This window comes from Scyliorhinus canicula, chromosome 13 (assembly GCF_902713615.1).
Source record: "Scyliorhinus canicula chromosome 13, sScyCan1.1, whole genome shotgun sequence".
NCBI lineage: Eukaryota > Metazoa > Chordata > Chondrichthyes > Carcharhiniformes > Scyliorhinidae > Scyliorhinus > Scyliorhinus canicula.
This window is the reverse complement of record NC_052158.1, coordinates 114,599,155-114,623,266: the sequence shown is the minus strand read 5'-3', so window position 1 is coordinate 114,623,266 and position 24,112 is coordinate 114,599,155. Positions and strand designations below refer to the sequence as shown.

General features: G+C 42.1%; 1 protein-coding gene across 11 annotated transcripts in view; it reads right to left on the bottom strand.

The window, feature by feature from the left end:
- opa1 (OPA1 mitochondrial dynamin like GTPase) overlaps window positions 1-24,112 on the bottom strand; it is a 130,174-nt gene that overhangs the window by 81,808 nt on the left and 24,254 nt on the right. For 9 of the 11 annotated variants that reach the window (XR_005462936.1, XR_005462935.1, XM_038817083.1 and 6 more), the window contains 11 exons: window positions 22,703-22,813; window positions 20,526-20,579; window positions 19,051-19,155; window positions 16,218-16,304; window positions 15,936-16,049; window positions 12,390-12,470; window positions 11,174-11,248; window positions 10,692-10,763; window positions 5,655-5,754; window positions 3,624-3,754; window positions 83-155 (listed from right to left, as the gene is read on the bottom strand). Coding sequence is in view for 9 of the 11 variants with exons in the window: in XM_038817083.1 (XP_038673011.1) it covers window positions 83-155; window positions 3,624-3,754; window positions 5,655-5,754; window positions 10,692-10,763; window positions 11,174-11,248; window positions 12,390-12,470; window positions 15,936-16,049; window positions 16,218-16,304; window positions 19,051-19,155; window positions 20,526-20,579; window positions 22,703-22,813 (1,003 nt within the window). In the remaining 2 variants the exon portion in view is untranslated. The remainder of the gene's footprint in view (window positions 1-82; window positions 156-3,623; window positions 3,755-5,654; window positions 5,755-10,691; window positions 10,764-11,173; window positions 11,249-12,389; window positions 12,471-15,935; window positions 16,050-16,217; window positions 16,305-19,050; window positions 19,156-20,525; window positions 20,580-22,702; window positions 22,814-24,112) is intronic. The other 2 variants (XM_038817089.1, XM_038817090.1) reach the window with 1 other exon arrangement.

The window sequence follows — 24,112 nt, the reverse complement described above, 5'->3', positions numbered from 1 at the left end:
ATTTAGTGGCATAACTGAATTCGGACTAACGTTCGAGATGTTTTTAAAACTAAGCAATGGAATTGCGATGTGCCTTGCTTACCTCTTCCCGTAACAACTGCAAAGTAACCCAAAGCCTTCATTGGGAACAACCTGCCTTCCACAATCTGTTGAATCTGGAGTTTACAATATAAACATTTCAGATAACTTGAATATCAAGTTGAGTATTAAATAATCAGTGAACATACATTGATGTAATAGTCTATTACATATAGCATAATGATAGACTTAAAATGGAATTTAAATATCAATTGGAAGAGTGCATGTCTGAAGAAAAAGTCACAAGACAGCTAATACCAAGATAGCAAATGCACAGTTCAACTTTGAGAGATAGAACATAGAACAGTACAGCACAGAACAGGCCCTTCGGCCCTCGATGTTGTGCCGAGCAATGATCACCCTACTCAAGCCCACGTATCCACCCTATACCAGTAACCCAACAACCCCCATTAACCTTATTTTTAGGATACTAAGGGCAATTTAGCCTGGCCAATCCACCTAACCTGCACATCTTTGGACTGTGGGAGGAAACCGGAGCACCCGGAGGAAACCCACGCACACACGGGGAGGACGTGCAGACTCCGCACAGACAGTGACCCAGCCGGGAATCGAACCTGGGACCCTGGAGCTGTGAAGCATTTATGCTAACCACCATGCTACCGTGCTGCCCAAAATGTGATAGGTTTTAAATTTGTGAGTTGTAAATTTGTGAGTTGTGTCAAGTCTGGAGTGTGGTTTGCCTCGAGAAAATCACTTTCAGATGGATAGACAAGACTGCTGGTTTTTCACTGAACACTGGAAGGTTTCAGAGCAATGGCCATGTTGACTCCAATGTCCTGCTTAAAAGTATCTGATTTTTAAAAAACTACCTCAATCTTTATTCATTCCCTTAGGATTCACTAAGTTGCCTTTGATTATATTCACATTTGAAATTAATTTCTTTCAAGGCCAACATTTATTGTCAACCCCTTGATACTTCTGAAGAGGTAGTGGTGAGCTATCGCCTTGAACCACTGCAGTCCATGTGGTGAAGATACTCCCAGCGCTGTTAGGGAGGGAATTCCAGGATTTTGGCCGAGTGATGATGAGCCAATTGCGATACATTTCCAAGCTCGGCTGATGTGTGGCTTGGAGGTGAACTTGCAGGTTGAGATGTTTCCAGGCACCCACTGCACTTGCCCTTCTAATTTAAGGGTGTTGTTGAAGAAGCCTTGGCGAATTGCTGTAGGGTAGCTTGTAGAGAGTACGCATGATGTACCACCAGTAGAACAGGCAGTGAGTATGTAAAGTGGTGGATGAGATGCCGATCAAGAGTACAAATTTGTCCTGCCTGGATGGTGCCCAGCTTGATAAGTGTTAGATCTGCACGCTTCCAGGCAAGTGTATTCCATCACAATTCTGACTTGTGTCTGTGGAAAAGCTTCAGGAAATCAGTTGACGAGTCACTTTCAACAGAATTACCAGCCTCTTGACTAATTCTTGCAGCCACATATTTATGTAACTGATCCATTTAAGATTCTGTTCAAGAGTGACAGTCAAGATGTCAATGGCAAGAGATTCAGCAATGTCAATATCGCAGGATGTCAAGGGACGTGGTTAAACCTTTTCAATTGTGATGGTTATTATTTTGCAATTGTGTGGCATGCATGTTACTTGCCACTTGCAGCTCAAGTTTGGATGTTGTCCAGGTCCTGCTGCACTTGACCAAAACTGCTTTATTTGAGGAGTTGGAAATGGAACTTAAATGAACACCATGTAATCATCGGCAAAGATCCTCATTTCAGACCTTATGATGTCCAGACCTGAGGATAGTACCTTGAAGAATATCTGCAGTGATATTCGGCCTCTAACAACCACAACCACCATCCTTTGCGCGAGGCATGACAACAACCAGTGAGGACTCCGCCCCCCCCCACATGATTCCCACTAACTAGGGTTTCTTAATCCATATTTGGTCAAATGCTGCCTTGGTGTCAAGAACAGTTACTCAGACCTCACCTTATCTCCAATTAATCTCATCCACCCATAGCTATAATAGGAGTATGTGGAACATATTAATTGTGAATTATGTTGTCTTCAACCTAGTTATCTAGAATGTGTTTAACAGGTAGTTAGGGACATATTATAAAGGTGTACACCATGTCTAGTTGGTTTAGAGTTAGAGGTCCAGTGAATAGTGTACCCAGCATCTTAGAATAAATGAGAAGCTAGTGTCAGGGCACCAAGGTCTCTCACTATATATTTTTATAATATATCTATATACACTTCCTCTTGGTTAATTTCTAATATTTTAAAAACTGGACAAATTGCTGAAGCTATTTCTGTCTGTGGCCCTGAACAAAAGGAGCTATCATGGAAGTAGCAGACAAACTTGCGACTCATTTCTTTGAGCGACACAAACAGCCCACTGAGCCATTGAGACCAAATTCAAAGAGATTTATACAAAGGCTGTCTGCATTTCATAAGCCAGGAACGAGTTACATTGCCTTTCTGTACTGAAACCTCAATGGCCATTTTACCATCTACAAACAGCAGCAGAGAAGGGACTCTGCTCAGATTGAATACCTAGCCCCTTCTACCCTTTCTCCTAGAACTTCTGTACTATCGTGTACAAGACTGATTCACCTCTGTGTGCCTATCTCCTCATGTGACGTCAACTCTCCTGGAAAAGAGAATTATACAGCATCAGTTTTCAACCTGCAGATGTCTGTGAAAGGATACCTCACTGGACATTGATTGTAGACTCACGTGAAATCTTTTTCTCTATGGTCTTTGCCCTATAAATCTTCCTTTTAAAAACAAATTAGAGTACCCAATTTTTTTTTCCAATTAAGGGACAAATTAACGTGGCCAATCTACCTATCCTGCACATCTTTGGGTTGTGGGGGTGAAACCCACGCAAACATGGGAAGAACTTGCAAACTCCACACGGACAGTGACCCAGGGCCAGGATTTGAACTCAGGTCCTCAGCGTTGGAGGCAGCAATGCTAACCACTGTGCCACCTTGCTGCCCTTTAGATCTTTCTCTATCACTCTTTTAATGCACAAGTGAACATGAGGCTATGTTGCTTCTCCCGTGTTTGAACATGTGCAATAAACTTAAGAGTTCATCCTATCTTGAGTTTGCCGCAGGATTAATAGACAATTGAATCACACCAAAACAGAGGGGTTGAAAAATACACCACTGCTTTAGAAAGGGGGAAGCATCACCTTTCTGTTTTTGGATGGGAGACAAGGGGAGAAATAATGGCTGGTTAAACTAACGCGTCCCTCCCCTCCTGTCCGTAAGACGTCATACATCCCAGCACACTTGCTTTGTTCAGATGTTATTTTTAACTCGACTGTAATTCACTGCTTTGGATTTTGAACTGGATTATTGTAATAAGAACAATGAAATAGGCTACAAGGGCAACCAAACAGTGAACATTTCACGTTGCTTAAAGCAATGAATAAATTATATTCAGGAACATTATGAATTTATCTGCTATTCGCAAGGTATAAAACATATCGCTTGTTTAACAAAATACCACAGAAGCTTGTTTCAAATATACTTTGAAACTACTCAAAGTTGCAAGGCCCTTACCCTACTGGGACTAGCCAGGTTTTTCTCTGCTAGATCCACTTTAGTCAACACAAAAATGGTCCTTCTGCCTTGTGGGTCCATCTGGCTAACCAAATCAGTTACAATACTGCGTTCAGCATCTACTGAGCCATCTGAAAACAGAACAGAAAATCCATAGCAAGTCAGGAAAATATGCAATTTGTAAAAAATGTGCTGCTCATTCAAATATCTTAAACTTTATCATATGCACTCGAGTTTAGAAGAGTAAGAGGCGACTTGATTGATACCTTTAAGATCTTGAGGGGTATTGACAGGCTGGATGTGGAGCAGATGCTGCCGCTCGTCAAGAGAATCTAGGACCAGGGGTTACTTTTTTTAAAATAAGGGGTCACTCATTTAAGACAGAGACTAGGGGAATATGTTCTCCGAGGGTTGCGAGTCTCTGGAACTCTCTTCCTCAAAAGGCAGAAGCAGAGTCTTTGAATATTTTTAAGGCAGAGCTCAATCGATTCTTGATTAATAAGGAGGTGAAAGGTTATCAGACGTGGTGCTGGTTACAATCAGATCAGCCATGATCTTATTGAATGGTGGAACAGGCTTGAGGGGCTGAGTGACTGACTTCTGTTACTAATCGTATGTCCGTCTGCTCGAGAATTTATTCTAAGTGGTCACACAGTGTAGGGAATAGTCACAATTCAAGTTTTAAAAATATTGTAATTTCAGCTGAAATACAAGCTGTACTGTTCTCTGAGTCAAGGTCAGCTTGCCAATGAAACCTTATACCAGCCTCTCAGTTAGACTGCAAAGGGAGTACAGCCAGTAAATTAGATATCAATGTGAGTGATGGTAGAGACCAGTATTCAGAAGTCACAATTTAAAACTTGTAAACCAATAGGGGGATAGTATAAAACATAGATACAAGGTTACTGGCACAAGTGTTGACCATCTCTTCCCTCTCTTCGTCTTTGTTCTCCTCCAGTTGTTTTCTTCCTTATGCCCTGCTGGGCTTTTGCTTCTTTTCTTTTTTGAAGTGTACTAATTTGATTTTTACAATAAAACTCAATCTCGCACTACCAACAGACCCTCGTTTCTGATTTGAAAAATAATAGATCCTACACATATAAAATGTGAAATTAAGTGCACTACATTAAAATTTCCTCATGTGCTTACTCTTTATAACATGATTTTTTTTTAAAATCTGTAAATATATTTGGTTCAGCATGTGATAATTTATATAATTCAAGGAATATGGTGGAAATCGTACCTAAATTCCAGCAAACAACATATCTAAATCATGCTTTGAAAAATCTTTGACAAAGAGTCACCCAGGCTCGAAACATTAGCTCCCTTCTCTCTTCACAACTGCTGACAGACCTGCTGAGATTCTCCAGTATTTTCTGTTTTTGATTCAGATTCTAGCATCTGCAGTAATTTGTTTATATTGAAATTAGGGTTAATTTTTAGAATTGGGCTAAGTTAGTTTAGCAAGGCAAAATGAAGGTATAAACTTCTGATTGCAACAATTTTCAACTTGGTTCCACTGGTAGAACTATCACCCATGCGTGAAACGCAGCGAGTTCAAATCCAACACAACGACATGAGCATGTAATTTCCGCTCATATTTCAGTGCAGTAATGTGGAAATGCTGTATGGATACATTCGTCAGATGAAACAACAAACACATCCTGTCTTCTTAGGTGGATCAGATTTAAAGAGAGCAATAAGTTCTCCTCAATCATAATCAGAATACAGAAACTAAAGGTTAACTTTTGCTGGCAGAGAATGTTGGCTGCAATTTATCTGATAGCCACAGGATGCGCTATACAAATATGCAATTTTGATGTTAACCATAATTTTGCAATGTGTATATATCATTAAAGCATAATTTACATAGGTACTGAAAATTAAAATGGAAAATTCGGTCAGCGCCCCTTTGCTTCAATATGTTACGTCGCGATAATAATAATAAAGTTATCTTTATTGCAAAAGTATACTGAGCATTTAAGTTTCTCACCAGCCAATTTTCTCAGTACATTAATTTTAAATTCTTACCTTGTATACAAAGAATAATGGCATTAGGGTTCTGCATGTAAGCCCTGCTTATGCTAAAAATGATGTCCTTGGTGTCAGAGGCCATTCCTGATGTTACAGTCTTTAACATAGAGAGATAAAACCCCATAAAGTTTAGTAACATAACAGAAAACATTCTTGCCATCATCCTATAAAAAGGTCCAGGCTCTGCATAACAATGAACATTTTCAACAAATGTTATCGTTAATGATATCTTCAAGTGAAAATTCAAACAATACATTTACAGTACTTGCGATAAACAATAATCTTTATGCGAACAACATGCGGCACATTAGTCAAAGGAGAACTGTTGACACAAAAAACAAGGTCCAACACTTTTTCAAATTCTTTCAATGGCAACAGGCAGCACTTCCAAATGCTAGTAGCTTCTCTTCTGTACATTGCAAATCCCCACTGCCTGGGAAAAGCAGGCAGCGTAATCAAAGACCCCTCCCACCACGCTTACTCATTCTTCCAACTTCTTCCATCGGGCAGGAGATACAGAAGTCCGAGAACATGTACGAACAGACTCAAAAACAGCTTCTTCCCCGCTGTTACCAGACTCCCAAATGACCCTCTTCTGGACTGACCTCACTAACTACACCCTGTATCCTTCATCCGATGCCGGTGCTTATGCAGTTACATTGCATACCTTGTGTTGCCCTATTACGTATTTTCTTTTATTCCCTTTTCTTCCCATGTACTTAATGATCTGTTGAGTTGCTTGCAGAAAAATACTTTTCACTGTACCTCGGTACACGTGACAATAAACAAATCTACTTGGACTCGAAGTCCAGAGGGGTGGCAATCATGATCAACAAGCGCGTGCAATTTGAGGCAGAGGGCATATCTGCAGACAGGGGGGGCAGATACCTGATGGTACGGGGCAGACTGGAGGGGAGAAGGGTGGTGCTGGTGAATATATATGCCCCGAACTGGGATGACGTGGACTTTATTAAAAGAGTGCTGGGGAAGATCCCGGACTTGGATTCTCGCAGGCTAATAATGGGAGGGGACTTTAACATGGTCCTTGACCCGACTTTGGATCGGTCGTGTCCCAGAACGGGTAGACTCTCAGCAATGGCAAGGGAGCTGAAAGGGTTTATGGGGCAAATGGGGGCAGTGGACCCCTGGAGAGAGGGACAGCCAACAGGAAGGGGCTACTCGTTTTACTCGCACGTCCATAAAGTATATTCCAGGATAGATTTCTTTGTAATAAGCAGGGACTGTATGGGGGAGGTAAAGAACACTGAATACTCAGCAATTACCATTTCAGACCATGCCCCGCATTGGGTGGACCTGCAGTTCGGGGGAGCGAGTTATCAACGCCCGCAATGGAGGCTAGATGTGGGACTGCTGTCGGAGGAGGGGATCTGCGAGAGGCTTCGGAAATGTATAAAAAATTACCTGCAGGTGAATGACACTGGGGAGGTCTCAGCGGCGACCGTGTGGGAGGCGCTAAAGGCAGTAGTGCGGGGGGAGCTGATTTCAATTGGGGCCCACAAAGCCAAGGCAGACCGGGCAGAGATGGATAGATTGGTCAGGGAAATGGGCCGGATAGATGAAGAGCACGCGGAGTCCCCGGGGGAGGTTTTACTCAGGGAAAGGCGGAGGCTACAGGCGGAACTGGGGGCACTATCCACGAGCAGGGCCGTGGAACAGCTTAGGAAGGCGAGGGGAGTGGTGTACGAGTATGGGGAAAAGGCTAGCAGACTGTTAGCGCAGCAACTCAGGAGGAGGGAGGCGGCCAGGGAAATAGGTAGAGTGAGGGACGAGGGGGGGCGCAAAGTGGAGGATCCGGCAGAATTGAATAGGGTATTCCGGGATTTCTATCGTAAGCTGTATACTTCGGAGCCACCGGAAGAACTGGAGGGGATGAAACGGTTTCTGGACGGGTTAACATTCCCAACAGTTGGGGGGGGGCGAGTGGAAGAGCTGGGCGCCCCGATTAGAGTAGAGGAGGTATTGGGGGCCTAAAGGCCATGCAGTCGGGGAAGTCCCCGGGGCCGGATGGATACCCAGTAGAGTTTTATAGGAAGTTCTCCGAGCTGGTGGGCCCGGTCTTGGCGCGGGTTTTCAATGAGGCAAGGGACAGAGGGACCCTGCCGCCGACAATGTCACAAGCCACCATATCTCTGATATTGAAGCGGGGTAAAGACCCGGAGGTGTGCGGGTCCTACAGGCCAATCTCCCTGATTAATGTAGACGCCAAGCTCCTGGCAAAGGTACTGGCGGGGAGAATGGAGGACTGTGTACCGGAGGTGATTGGGGAGGATCAAACGGGGTTCGTGAAAGGTCGGCAGCTGGCGGCCAATCTGAGGAGATTGCTCAACGTGATAATGATGCCCCCGGCGGGTAGAGAGGTGGAGGTAGTGGTGGCAATGGACGCCGAGAAGGCCTTTGACCGGGTGGAGTGGGACTATCTATGGGAGGTGCTCGGACGGTTTGGGTTCGGGGAGGGATTGGATCAAATTATTATATCAGGCCCCGAGGGCCAGCGTCAGGACCAACAGAGAAGTGTCGGAGTACTTTAGGTTGTACCGAGGGACCAGGCAGGGCTGCCCGCTCTCCCCGCTGCTGTTTGCGCTGGCCATAGAGCCGCTGGCGATGGCGCTGAGAGCCGCAGAGGGTTGGAAGGGGATGGTGAGGGGCGGGGTTGAACACAGGGTTTCTCTTTATGCAGACGACCTGCTCCTGTACGTGTCGGACCCAGTGGCCGGGATGGGAACTATACTGGGAATGCTGAGGGAGTTCAGCCAGTTCTCAGGATACAAATTAAATACGGTCAAGAGTGAAATGTTTGTGGTCCAGGCAAGGGGCCAGGAGAACAGATTGAGAGGGCTACCGTTTAGGCTGGTTGAGGAAAATTTCCGGTATTTGGGAATCCAGGTGGCACGAGACTGGGGCAGGCTGCATAAGTTAAATTTGGCCAGGGTGGTGGAGCAAATGAAGGGAGAGTTTCGGAGATGGGATGCACTCCCGCTGTCGCTGGCAGGGAGGGTGCAGACTGTAAAGATGACAATCCTCCCTCGATTTTTGTTTATTTTTCAGTGCCTCCCGATCTTTATCCCACAGTCCTTCTTCAAAAGAGTTAACGGGCTGATCATGAGCTTTGTCTGGGCGGGAAAGTCTCCGCGGGTGAAGAAGGCGATGTTGGAGAGGAACCGCAGCGAGGGAGGGCTGGCTTTGCCGAGTCTGGTCAATTATTACTGGGCGGCCAACATCGCTATGATAAGGAAGTGGATGGTGGGTACGGGGTCTATTTGGGAGCGGGTGGAGGCGGCTTCGTGCAGGGGCTCCAGTTTGGAAGTCCTGGTCACGGCTCCTCTACCGCTGCCGCCGGCCAAGTACACCACCAGCCCGGTAGTGGTGGCGACCCTGCGGATATGGGGCCAGTGGTGGGGGGAGATGGGGGAGTCTGTCTGGGCGCCAATCTGCGACAACCATCGGTTTGCCCCCGGCAGTATGGATGGGGGGTTCCGAGTATGGCGGCGAGCAGGGGCGGGAAGGGTGGGTGATATGTTCCTGGAAGGGAGCTTCGCGAGTTTGAGGAGCTTGGAGGAGAAATTTGGGGTGGTAAGGGGAAATGATTTTAGATTCCTACAGTTGCGGGACTTTGTTCGTAGACAGGTCCCATCTTTCCCGCGCCTCCCGCCAATGGGGATCCTAGACAGAATAGTCTCTGGGAGGGATGAAGGGGAGGGTAGAGTCTCGGGTATTTATAAGGTGCTCATGAGGGAGGAAGGGTCCCAGACAGAGGAACTGAAACTTAAATGGGAGAAGGAGATAGGCGGGGAAATGGAGGATGGGCTGTGGGCAGAGGCCCTGAGTAGGGTAAACTCGACCGCGACATGTGCTAGGCTCGGGCTGATCCAATTTAAGGTCGTTCACCGGGCCCATATGACGGTGGCTCGGATGAGCAAATTTTTCGGGATAGAGGACAAATGCGCTAGGTGCGCGGGAGGACCAGCGAACCATGTTCACATGTTCTGGGCATGCCCTGAGCTGAGGGGGTACTGGGAGGGATTTGCGGGGGTCATGTCCCAGGTGCTAAAAACAAGGGTGGTGATGAGCCCAGGGGTGGCAATTTTTGGGGTTTCGGAAGACCCGGGCATCCAGGGGAAGAAAGAGGCCGATGTGCTGGCCTTTGCTTCCCTGATAGCCCGGCGACGAATATTATTGGCGTGGAGGGACTCAAAGCCCCCGAAGACTGAGTGGTGGCTTGCGGACATGTCGAGTTTCCTGGGGATGGAAAAAATCAAGTTCGCCTTGAGGGGTTCTGTGCAGGGGTTCACCCGGAGGTGGCAACCATTTATTGACTTCTTTGCGGGAGAGTGAGCGTCAGCAGGGGGGGGGGGGGGGGGTTAGAGTAGAGTAGGAGGGAAAATATGGCGGGTAGTACCGGTGGGAGGGGAGCGGGCTTGTGCAATATGTTACGGTGGAAGTATTGAAAGTACGTGGATGTTTGCACATTTTTGCCTTTTTTGCTTCCTTTCTGATGATGTCTGTAACTGTTTATAAAGCCAAAAACTACCTCAATAAAATTGTTTATTAAAAAAAAATAAACAAATCTAATCCAATCATCACGGGGCACATAATAATAATGATCTTTATTGTCACAAGTAGGCTTACATCAACACTGCAATGAAGGGAAAAGCCCCTAGTCGCCACATTCCGGCGCCTGTTCGGGTACACAGAGGGAGAATTCAGAATGTCCAAATTACCTAACAGCACATTTCGGGACTTGTGGGAGGAAACCCACCCAGACACAGGGAGAGGGTGATCATATCAACAAGCTACCACATGGGAAAGAGTGCAAAATATCGTCAAAGTTTTGATCCAAATACTTCATGTTTCATTTGACATTCAATGTAGTTACAATATTTATTCATTATGATCGTTTTTTCTAACAGCGATAGATGTAATTAGCTCACAAGAAGGAAATTCTACTGGATGTCCCTTGATCTTAGATGCATCAGTTCTCGTTTACAGAACAAAGAATTGTTTTCTGATACTCACACTGATAACACCAGGAAGATCGACCAGTACCATTCGCTGCAGACCTGGACCCTTCACGTTTAATGAGATGGTCTGCGAATCATAAAAACAACATCAACAACTACGAAATTGATAAAACATGAAATGAAATGAAATGAAATGAAAATCGCTTATTGTCATGAGTAGACTTCAATGAAGTTACTGTGAAAAGCCCCTAGTCGCCACATTCCGGCGCCTGTTCGGGGAGGCTGTTACGGGAATCGAACCGTGCTGCTGGCCTGCTTGGTCTGCTTTCGAAGCCAGCGATTTAGCCCAGTGTGCTAAACAGCCCCGTACATACCGTACATATCCAAAGAAATTACTGTTTACAGAGACTTTACGTTGAAAGCTAGTTTTATTTATTGTCCTGTTTCATTCAAAATCTAGGCAATATAATTCCATTTTAACCGAGTATTCAACGAACATTTTTACAAGTGCAAATAATTGCAAGCAATTATCCTTACCTCAGCACTGACCGTTTGCCCTTCCTTTACACTATTTCTCATTCTGATTTCTATTTCATTGCGCAATGCTGCCAGCTGCAGAAACAGAAACAGAAATAGACAAAAATTATCAAAGGTGCAAGTAAAACCACAGCTACTCAATATATTTGGACAATTAGATCATTAGCGTTCCCACAGGCATAGGAAAAGTAGAATTTAGAGGTTCAGGATTTGTTACAGGAATTCATTACACAGCTGAAACTGATGAGCAGTGAATTCTGACATTGATTTGCAACGGATCAGACCCTGAAATAGCAGCTCTTGTCTGGCAGATTTCAAGATCAGAGATTTCTATTGCGTAAGGTTATGGAGGCAACACCAACAACATTGGATTTTTAAAAAATTTACAGTACCTGAATTATTTTTTTCCAATTAAGGGGCAATTTAGCATGGCTAATCCACCTAAACTGCACATCTTTGGGTTGTGGGGGTGAAATCCACGCAGACATGGGGAGAATGTGTAAACTCCACACGGACAGTGACCCAAGGCCGAGCCCGGTTCGAACCTGGGGCCTCAGCGCTTCAACAGCAGTGAGAAGTTGATGGGACCATGGTTAATGTCTCAACCAAAAGAGCTCCCTCAGTGCTGCATTGGAATTTCAACATAGATTTCTGTGCTCACACTCCAGTGTAGTACCGAGATAGTGCAGCACTGTCTGGGGAAGATGATGAAAGGGCCAAAGATGGATCTTTGAGGAACTCCCAAGATGCGTGTGCAAGGGTGGGAAGAGCAATAATTGTTAGGGATACGCCAGCAATGACTGAATAGTTCAGAATTAAGTGAGGACAATCTTATGGAGCATTGAGTAATGATAATGCGGTTAATTGAAAAGCTTGCAGAGTGGTTGAGGAAGACAAAAAATGGGAACAAAGCACAGCCCCAGCATAAATAGTACTATTTGTGGCTGATTACTGTCATTTCAGTGTTGTAGGAGGGGCCGAAATTAGTCTAAAAGGTTTTAAGCAGTTAATAATAGGAGGTAAGCTCCAAACTAGGAAATAACAAATTTAAAAATGTTAGCACTGTTCTGACAAAAGGTTATCGACCTAAACATTACTTCTATTTCTCTTTCTACAGATGTTGTCTGACCTACTGAGTATTTCCAGCATCTGCACTATTTGCAGTGAAGTGATTACACACAAATCTTAATTAGGTGACATAAACATAATAGCTTACATCTTCATCTTTGGTAAGGTCAAATTCTCGTGAGCTGTCTTTAAACATTGCCATATGGTGAGGTCCTTCACTCAACGTCACCTGAATGAATTCAAATCCACAGAAAAGATTCAATGAATAGGGGTAATTTTTGCAAAAATACATCAACACTAGTATACAATCACAAAAGAAATGCCTTCCATTTTATGTAATTTGTTTATTAAAGGTTTGCTTATTTGAAGTAGTAATCAAAATATATTTTAAAACAATTCTGATCAATAACAATGCTGCAACATTAGCTCAACTATTTTTACTTTGAGCTATAAGAATCCGAAAAAAAGTTACCATATTCAAAGGGCTATATATTTAACCAGTTCAGCATGTTACATATGTGACAAATAAAACTTCATACTCTGAAATTTGGTACCAGTTAGTTATATTTCATAATATATTTTGTATATATAATTTCTTTTATATGTGCTTATCGCAGAATCAAAAACATACGGCAGAAGTTGAGTAATATTAAAAAAGTGGAAACTATGAAGGGGTTGTACTTTTACATAATTCAAAGCTTTGAACAAAAGTTCCGAATTTGGATACTTATTGAAGAGAATCTCATAACACAAAAGTACTGATACAGACATATATAGAAAAGAAAAAAGAATGAAAATTCGTTTGACCTCGAGTTTTTTAAAAAATTCTTAACCCTTGCTATGAAAGGCAAATACTACACAGGAAAGTAAAAGCCATGACAACTAATGCAAAGACTTATTAATCAAAGTGGCTGCAGCAGGAGAGGGAAATAAACCGATTTATCTGTTTACAGTAATTAAGACAAGTAATTCAGACCTAGCCCTCTCATACAAGCTTCTTTCCAAATGTTTTAACTCATGTGCAAAGTCCTTTGCCATAACACAATTGAGCAAATTCCTGTTCAGTAGTCAAACATCTGACTCATCTTTAGCAACACCCAGAGAAATCTGTTATTGAAACTACCAATTTTCTCCACTACTCATTTCTACTGAAAATGTAGACTCCTTGCAGGTGCACAATGTCATAAACAGCAGGCACCCCACTGGTCTCCAAGTCAGCTGCTCCTTCTTCCCATGTGATTTGCGTGTGCACTAGATAGCTGTAGTACTGTGAAGGCCTCTTGCCAATATTCAATATCTAGCAGAGGTTGCTAGAGTGGCCATAACAGAAGCACTGATGAATCCCCACCAGCCCCCCACATCTCTTACTGAATACTGTAACAACTGTAGCATCCACACCGCTACCTGAACTGAGATGAGCCCAACCAAACATATAAACATTTTGGTTTGAGAGATTCAGCAATGTCCATCTCATTACGGAACCGTATACAGTATACCCAATTTAAGGATTCATTTCTATTATTTTAAATATATAATGCCTCTCTTCTTAGCACTAACATCTCCCTCATTTAATTGGCACAAAACAGAAATTAAAAAGCATGATTCACTGACTTAATATTTACTGTGTATTGAAAACTGGAAATGCTTCAACTCAAATGTTTGCTGTAATTTTTTTTTAAAGTTCACATCGCAAATAACCATAGCTTCTGGTTCGAATCCTTCACATTGTAGCCATCCAAGATGGACACTGGGCTACAAAATGGAGAACTGCTAAGGCTGCAGGGAAAAACAGTCTTAGCAAGGACAAGCAGTTTGCAGAAGACTAATTAGCATTCTGCACGTACAGAAACCAGTTTTTGGCCAGGTGCAGAGTTTCAGCCAAAGGTGTAAATGGCAACAGATCTACATAGTAATGAGGTGATCCAGATCCCGCACAATAAAAACATTTAAGTATCAATGGATACTTTTGAGTAGACGTCCAGACAGAACGGCACCACAGTAACCAACACAAAGAACCATAGGGACCGCCCCACCCATCGAGGAACGACCCTCAGATTGGGGGGTTTAGAAGATATCGATTGGGAAAGGCCCAATCGATACATGGCAGGTAAAAGGCCCGCCCCAAGGGGGCACGGACTTCTAAGACCTATAAAAGTAGACCCCGCACATGGTTCGGTCTGTTTTGCTCCGGCTCTGACTGTTTTGTTGCTCCGGCTCTGCTTTGCTGCTACATCGCATCCTGACTCCAGTTCCATCACCAGCCGTTGAGCCATCAGCCATCGAACTGTAAGTGCCAATACAACGATCGCTACGTGATCCAGACCTTGCTAGATCCTGACAACTTTAAGTACCTGAGAGTTGCAGACCAAGAACGGGACGAAGGCCTTGTCCCCTGACCTTGCCTGTTCCTGTCTAGATAAGTATTTTAGTTGTTTAGTATTAGAAGTAAGTTAGTCTCTTTAGCGTATGCATGTGTATTTATTATATTTGTTATAATAAATATCAATCGTTTGGACTTACTAATCGGTGTACAGATTTATTACTTTGAACCTGACCTTGATATACTTGTGAGGTGTCTAAATACGGCACCTGGCGACTCCTGAGCATAATTACATACACAGAGCCATAGTAGTGTTAAGCACACGGCCTTTAAACGGAGGCGTGTTAATACACTCCAGTAAAACGAGCAACAACATCACTTTTACAGTTCTGGCCAGCTTTCCTGCTAAACAATGGCGTGATTCTCTGGCCACATTGTGCTCTCACTTGAACGTAACGCGGATGGTGAATGCCGAGAAAGCCCTTCAGCGAGCCTCCCGCTAGGCTCAGTGTCTTCCGGGATTCTCCGAAGTCCCGTGAGGAGTCGGTCGGCCCCGCCCCAAATGGACGGGACCGAAATACGCTCGGGGAAGAAGATGGTAAACCTACTTACAACCTATCTGCGCAGGGTCCAACGGCCTCCTTTGATTCACCAACCTCACCAGGGAGGCTGCAGCCGGGCGCTGATCAATGCTGGTCCACATGTGGACCAGGCGGAACGGCAGCCAGAGGATCTCCTGGGCCATCAGAAACCCCAGGGTGGTCAGGGCAAGTACAGGAAGGCTCCCTGGCCTTCCCTCTGGAATGTGTACACCTTTGCAAGGTGCCCGGATGGCACTGCCAAGCCAGCAGGAGAACTGTCTGGGTGCCAGAGTGGCAATGGGGAAGTAGCCGGCATAGTTAAACTCCCTGAACAAATCTCCAAAAATTAACGAAGGAGAATTGCGCCCTATGGACGTGCATGGTCACTCTGCAGCCGAGTAGGTGCCACGCAGCCGTGGATCTGTGATAAATACCGTGTGGCCATGCAAAAAAATTGAAAGATTGAAAAAAATTGTCTGAGCACAACAGCAAGATTTCAAAGGGAATGGTGGTTCTGTTTTAAAAAAAGACAGCAGTTTGGTTAGGCTGAATACAAGGCATTGCACCATGCATTACCAAATAAGGAGAAGTATGTCACTATGTTTTAAGTGGCCCACCAATGATTCATGCTTCTGAAATAGTTCAAATGAAAGCTGTACAAATCAGCTTGAGAAATAGAATAATTTACAAAAACGTCAAAGCAAATGCTACTTATTCAAGGTTAAGTACAGAGACTTTCTCATGCTTACTCCCATATTCTATAGATCTCCCTTAATATGTTCTATCTCCTTACCTTGACAGGTGAACGAGTCATCATTTCACCAGATCCTCGAGGAAATATTCTAGCTTGAGCAATCATTTCCAGAACACTGGTCTTGCCAGCACTTTGATCTCCAACTACAACTACCTAGAAGAAAGTAACTTGCACTAATTAAAAGCAAAAATGTAGAAGTGGACATGAAAATCATTTGCAAACAAAACTACATTTCTCAGTGTCGAACATGCTGTGCACAACCAACTCTCATTTGTTCTAGGATACTGGTTACATAATTAAAAACAACAATTTTCTGCTCACCCTTGGTAGATGGTCCTGAGTGTTGTAGTTGGAATCATAGTCCGATAGAATGTCCAATACTTCAGAATACAAGTCAATCAGGGACTTCTAGAAAAAGAAGAGTTCTTCCATTTAATGCACAAAATAATCTAATACTGTACCGCACATTAGAAATCATCATAAAAGTTAGCGAGACAAGCAGCGCCGTGGGTTAGCCCTGCTGCCTCATGGCGCTGAGGTCCCAGGTTCGATCCCGGCTCTGGGTCACTGTCCGTGTGGAGTTTGCACGTTCTCCCCTTGTTTGCGTGGGTTTCGCCCCCACAACCCAAAGATGTGCAAGATAGGTGGATTGAACACGCTAAATTGCCCCTTAATTGGAAAAAAATGAATTGGGTACACAAAATTTTTTTTTTTAAGTGGAAAAAAAAAAGTTAGCTGAGACAGTTGAATAACTTTTCAACTCAGTACTTTCAAAAATATATTATTTAACTTTCAGCCAACGTGCTCATATAACCAATGGCAATATCCTAGAATTCAGCCAAACTGGATGTCTGGACAATGGTGAATTAATTAAGGAAACGGTTATAACCTGCCTGCTTACCACTGGCTGGGGACTAATGGCAATCCCACAATCCTTGGGGAGTATGCGCATCCCCAATGAGAGGGGCAGAGAAATCATTAGCAGAGTCCCTGCATAAATAGAGCTGACCAGTATGGAACCAGCTGGAGAGGAGTGAGCAGCAAGGGAGTTATTGCTGCTGTTTTATATAATATATGTTATTGTAAATAAATGTTATTTCTTTCTATTCTACAACTCGTGCTGGATTCTTCGTGGCCCTCACAAAAGAAACTCAACATAGGTCTCTTACAGACAAATCATGTTTAACTAACATGACTGAATTTTTTGATGAGGTAGCAGATGTCCGGCGAGGGTAATGCAGTGGATGTTGTGTATATGGATTTCCAAAAGGCATGTGATAAAGTGCCACAAAACAAACCTTGCCAGTAAAGTTGCAGACGTTATTAAAAGGAACAGTGTCAGTATGAGTACAAATTTGGCCATTTGAAAGGAAACAGAAAGAAGTGGTAAACTTAGTGTTAAGATCTCAAGGGTCAGTACAAGGACCATTGATGTTCTTCATATATATTAATGACTTGGACTTGGGTGTACAGGGCATAATGTCAAAATTGGCAGATGACACAAAGGTCTGAAGCATTGCAAACTGTGAGAAGGATAGCGATAGACTGCAGAGGACCTAGACAGGCTGGTGGATGAAATTTAATAGGCAAGTGTGAAGTGGTATATTTTGGAAGAACAAGGAGAGACTAAGGCTACAATTCTAAAGGGGGTGCAGGAATAGAGACACCTGGGGGAATGGGGGGGGGGGGGGGGGGGGAGGCGTGTATGCGTACAAATTGTAAACCGTAGCAGTGCAGTTTGAGGAAGTGGTTTTAAAGCTATATGGGATCTTGGGCTTTATTATCGAGGCATAGAATACAAAACAAGGAAGTTGTGATGAACCTTTACAAAACATTGATTCAGCTTTAACTAGGGTAGTGTGTCCCACTCTGGAAAGATGTGAAGAATTTGGGAGAGGGTGCAGAAAAGATTTATGAGAATGGTTTCGGGGTGAGGAACTTAAGTTATGAGAATAGACTGGCAACGTTAGGTTAGCTCTCCTTAGAGATTGTTGAAAGGAGATTTGAGAAATATGTTCAAAATCACGAGGGGTCTAGACAGAGTAGATGGAGAGAAATAGTTTGCTTTGGTGAAGGGCTGAGAACCAGAGAACACAGGTATAAGATGATGGCACTATAACCAAACGCAACATGAAAAAATTGAAATTAATTAATAAACTGTGCAGAGTTCACACTACAGTAAAGGGAATAAAAGACCTAAAACAAATGTTTAAAATTTAATGTCATATTTTCATCTATATAAACTTGTGATTCTGTCATTACACTGAGCAGCTTTGCATCTGCTATCAGCTACAAGAACTAGCGGTGACTATTTCAACAGGAATAAGCTGGATCACCATCCATCTGGTGGAGGTACTAATCAGGATGCATCCAAGGGGAAACATTTTAATATTGGCCAGAGGAACAGTGGCTATGGAATAGGAAAAGCAGCACCTTGGGCTGAGCTGGTAGAGAGAAGGTGCTTAGTGAGGATACAAATGGAACCAAATGAAAATGAGCCTGAGCTCCCCAATTCTTTCATTTCACTACATCATTCTCTTCCACTCTGGAGTGTATCATGCTGCTTTTCTGGCCATTTATAAAAATATCCACTGAAACCCATGTGATTTGAAGAATGAGGAAATAAAGTGAATACAGTATCAAAACTTTGCGATGTAGTCACCCTCTCAATATTCCACCGACGGAAAACAAATGAAGAAAGAGCAACAATATAAAAATGTTGGCAAATTTAACCTAATCCCAAATATCACGTTCAGAGACCAAGAGGAAAGAAATGTATGGATAAAGAATGCTTCATGCTTGGCTATACAAGCAAACCAAAATCTTCCACAACTATCGCCACAAAAGACTGATCTTAACACTAAGTTTCCATTATCTAGCTGCAGCCTTGAACATCCTGCTGATGGCTTCACATTGTGGCATTTCAAACACACCATCGCCCTCTGAACAATGAGTAAACTAGACTTGTATTTACTTGCAATCTAAACACCGTATGAAAAGTGTTGGACAGCAGGATTCCAAAACTATTGTTACAAATGGGACACTCTCATAATGAACTGTTCAGATATTGACTACAAGTCAAGCTTTTGGAATAGTGGTAAAATGTTTTATTTTCTAAATACTTCTATTCCCAGAACTGAAAACACATCTTCACCTTCATTTTCCGTAAGTGAATGCCTTTGTCATCTTTCTGAAGAGCTTGCTTTCGTAGCTCTTTATTTTCTTTCTCTAGACGTTCAAGAATTCGCTGATATTTCAGCTATAAAAAGGAAATAGAGAAAATGATAAATACTGTTCTGTTAAGCAAACCATAAATTCCGGTTAAACTTTAAAACCAAAATATACCTTTTTGGTAAATGCACGATGAAACTGAAATTAAAGTTTCTTCTTTAATTTCACTGGACCAGAGCTGTCCAATACATTAACCACTAGCCATTAAGACAAAACGGGAATCCGTATGTGGCTAATTATATTTTTAATTCATTACAAAAACGAGTAACAGATACTGTTACTGATCATGTGATTTTAGTAATCATTCACACCTGTGCAATTTAGCCATTTCTTGGTAGCATGGTAAGACAAAACGTAGAGTTGTTTTTGATCGTATGTAGTTTACTGTTTTGTTTACTGCTATTGGATATTTGCTAAAATGGTGTGTAGCACAGGTCAAAAATCATACATCGGCACCTTGAAAGCATCAGAGATAGAGGTTACATTGTATCATGGTCAGCTTCACCAAGCAGAATAATTACTCTAGTCCAGCAGATTAAATTACATCCAACCACTAACAAGCAGCTCCAACAGGTTACATCACAACAGAGCAAGCAGCATCCATAATTCACCAAAAATCCACCGGTATCCTGTCCCACAGTTTTTCTTTCCTTATGTTTAAATGTCATTGGTTCAGGAAATCAACCATTTGGACCCAATGTTCATGAAATTGCAGGTGCCCTATTGCCTCCCCATTAGCAATTCACATTTTCAGCAACTTACAGTACAAACATCCAATCTGAAGGAGGACGTAAAAATCCAATTCAAACCTCTTGTCATGATACGCAACACTCCAGCAATTTCCAGGCCAATGGATGTCTTGAAAATTCAACTTTACTAAGAAACTAATATGATCCTTTCTCAATGATAATAAACTCTGCTTCATGTTCTCCCTTCCAGCTTTTACATCACTAGTTTGGAAGTATTAAACCTTGTGGAATTATTGATGTTTGCTTGTTAAATCTGGAACATAATCTGGCATGTCCTCAAGAGCAAGGCAAGGTTTTATCACCAATCAATTAATAACTCTCATGGCCTAACAGCTATAGATGGTCTTAAACAAATAACTGCTTCTGGAACATACTTGTGCTAATATTTATTGAAAGCTTTCTCTATCCTTTTCCTCAAAACATTCTTGGATCCAGCCTCAAGCCGAGTATATAATGACTCTGAAAATGGTGCAATACCCCTGACATTTTAGATAAGTATGTCAATGGTGTCGCAGGTATAACTAGGATAATGTCGTCACCAGCATTACAAAAGATTTGAAGTTAGAGTGAAATTATTTGTATTACAGCAGAGTATGCATGTTATTCAAAACTAGAAGTATATTTCGAGTTAAATATTCACATTCATTACCTGTGTGCGGAGAAGCTCTTCTTGCAACTGTTCAGCTTTGTCCTTGTCCGATACCTGAAAAACAGTGAGGGTAATTAAACATGCAACCAAATGAAAACTGTTGGAAAAATGTTCTTAAGCATGGTAATTTCGACACTACAGAAAAGAAAATTCAACTGACAAACAATATTTTTGTTTCATTTAATATCCTAGCAGCAAATTCAACTATACCACATCACAAATCTACCAAAATTGCACTCAAAATCTCAAAATTATAATCAAACTTTATTACAAACACCACATATTTAAATCTCATTTATTACTTCTGTAAAATATGGCGCTACAATTAAACGTCCTTATTACAAATTTGTGGATGTTACCACAGAGGTAGCAGGGGTTAATTTCATTGTGACCCAGGTTCCCCTCTGAACTTTAGATCTAAGAAAAATGTTTTACACTGAGAGATATGTACTATGAGTTTGTTATAAGTTTGCTCATAATGATACATTATTTATACATTGCAAAATTTCAGTGAATATTTAACTGTTAGTAAACAATTAATTGAATAGCAATAATTATATAACTTGCGGTACTAGCATTTAACTGGCATTGTGGATTAGCTGCCTGGTGTAGAAACCGCTCAATTTTTATTTCCACTGTTTCAATGGTCATGAAGATAAATGGGAATCCAGTTCGCCATGCCACCTTTATGCCCAAATGGGAATTTCAAAATCTACCCCCATGTTTTTTTGCACAATTAAATCTGTGCTTGCATTTTGTCAGAAAGATTATAAACATTTTTCCTGATTAATCTGAATTAGACTTGTGACAAATACATATCTGATACATCATGAGGTTAGAATTTGACAACGATGAAAAACTGGTTAAAATACAGGAGGTTGAAATTTTCAGAAGTGCAATTCTTCTCAAAAGTAACAATCAGCCTCTAGATGACCTGTCAGTAACTGTGCAAAAGTCAAATTAGTTGTTAAGAGATGCACTATATCAATCCCTGTCACGTGTGTTTTTACACTAATGTTTGCTGAATTAACAGGTAGCATAGAGGGTTAGAAACTGGTCTGTACTTTTGGACTGTCGGTCAGGTACGGTACTAAGTAACAACAATGCAATGCAACCCAGGCCTAAAATTCTACAGCATGCAGAACTAGAAATTATTTCTACCTATCAACAAACTCACGACAGTTGGATGTCAGTTCATGAGCTTTACTTAAACTGTATTGAAACATGTCTGCATAAAAGGATAACAAGATTTTTAACATCTTTGTTCCATCGTCCTTCATAATAAAATTAAAAAGATTGCCCTACAAAAAATATCATGGGAGTGGTGAAGCATGTATATATTTCCATTTTACAAATCAAATAATTCAGTACTTTATCATTCAGACCATTTCTAAATATGTAGAGATAAAGATAACTATAAAAAATGGATCAATAAATCAAACCAGGTAGAATTAGAGTCTGCTGCCAGAAACAGGCCTCTCAGTGCAACCAGCAAGTCTCTGTGGGTGTCTATACTTCACTCCAGGATCCTCCCAATCTTCTTTTACCTAACCCTGTCAGAATATCTTTCTATTCCGTTATATAGATGCAAACTAATTAGGTCAAACCATTAAGCTGCAATGGTCAAAATAGTTGAACAAACTTAAACTACGTTTCAAAATAATGCATTTTCCAACTCTTGCTCCAAAAGGAATCAGTTTCCGAGTGAAACGATGTTTCACATTACAGTAACTAAATTCTCAATCATTTTTGCAATCAAAGACACGAGTTGCAACTTCTGGGCCATTTCAAACCTTGGTGGATGAGCTGGAACTGTATCCACAAATTCAACATGTATAAAGGCTAATTAAAATATGTTAGGAGTCTGTACAAAATAACGCAATTGAGTGCAGGTAATTTGTGAAAATGGGTCATAAATTTCATGCACACAATCCACAAATAACTAAATAATTAGTAAAATTGTTTGCACATATTCATAACAGCTCATTTCCAATGTATATTAAAAGGTCTCCTGGGTTGTTGTTCACAGATAGCCATTTCTCAATGAATTTTTTTAACAGTATTTCCTTTAATATGCAAAACTAATGAGCATTTCAAATATGCACAATATCCCTGAATGAAAATCACTGCCAAGGAATCAAGCTTTGGTTATCTCAAATGATGGTTCAATCTATCACCTTTCGTTTCTGTTGAGAGGAGCCAGAGTTTAACTGTTCGGCAACCCTGCGTGCTGCTTCTTCATGCTCCTGGATTTGCTGCTGGATTACAATGAGCTCCCCAAGCACACCCTTCATGAGTTTTCAATGGGTAAGGGAAAGCATTAGGGAGGAAAATAAAAAAAACACAACATAAAAGACAAATGAACACTTAGAAGGAATGGGAAAGCATGTAGTGCTTAATGAGCAAAGGACTGCTGCATTTGGTACCCATTAGTAAGGGGTAAATGAGCTTAGCAAATCCAGTTTATAATATACCAATATTTAGGCTCAGACAAAAGAGCTCCCTGAAAGTTATACCTAAACTGTTACAATACTTCCATCTTACATAATTTAAGTAATGCAGTTACAGTAAAAACTTTGTTTACCTTAGATAACACCACAATGAACACTGAACAATTCTAACAGTGGGAAACAATATAATAATTACTAAAATTATAAAATTGAAGGTCTGTCTTAACCTGCATCATAGGAACCCTACAATGCAGAGGGAGCCCATTCGGTCTATTGAGTCTGCACTGACCCTTTGAATGAGCATCCCCACATAGGCCCATTAACTTGCACATTCAAAGGGCAATTTTAGCATGGCAAATTCACCTAACCTGCACATCCTTGGACGGGGCGGGGGGGGGGGGGGGGGGGGGGGGGGGGGAGTGGGAAGGAGTGACTCACACAGACACAGGAGAATGTGCAAACTCTACACAGTCAACAAAGGCTGGAATTGAACGTGGGTCCCTGGTGCTGTGAGGCAACAGTGCTAACCATTGCATTTTTGATCATAGGTAAAATAAAGAGGGGTCATGTGACGTGTTCCAAATGCTGCTTGATAGCAAGCCTGGTTCAGTTGCAGTTGGAATGAGGCCCAAGATAAGGAACTTACTAAATACACACACCTGGGACAAAAAGGTCAGGGACAGAAATGCAAACCAGTATAGATGCTTTGGCTCCAGGTTTTTGGGCAGGGGAGGAAAACAGGAGGTTGAGTGCAGTTAGTAGAGAAGAAAGGTTGCTCGACCTTTGTGAGTACCACAGCCAGATGAGAAACAAAAACAGTCTCCAGTCAAAGAAGTGCATCTTGCAGCCTTGTGTAAGTTTCAGGAGATTTGTTCTGACACGGCCAAGGGGAAGAATCATTGTAGCAGGTAGTACAGCTATTGGTGGTTTCAAGGATCCCTCTGAAAACGTAAGTGCATGAAGACCGTCACTCAAAGTGGGGAAATATTTGAACTTATTGGAATCTGGGAAGAACTATGAATGGTTTGCTAAAAGGATTTTAATTCCATGAACAGTGCGTTGGGTGATGAGTATACAAGGAGAATGTCAATTTATGTAATTAAAAGTAAACATTGCCTACAAAACAAAAAAATTGCC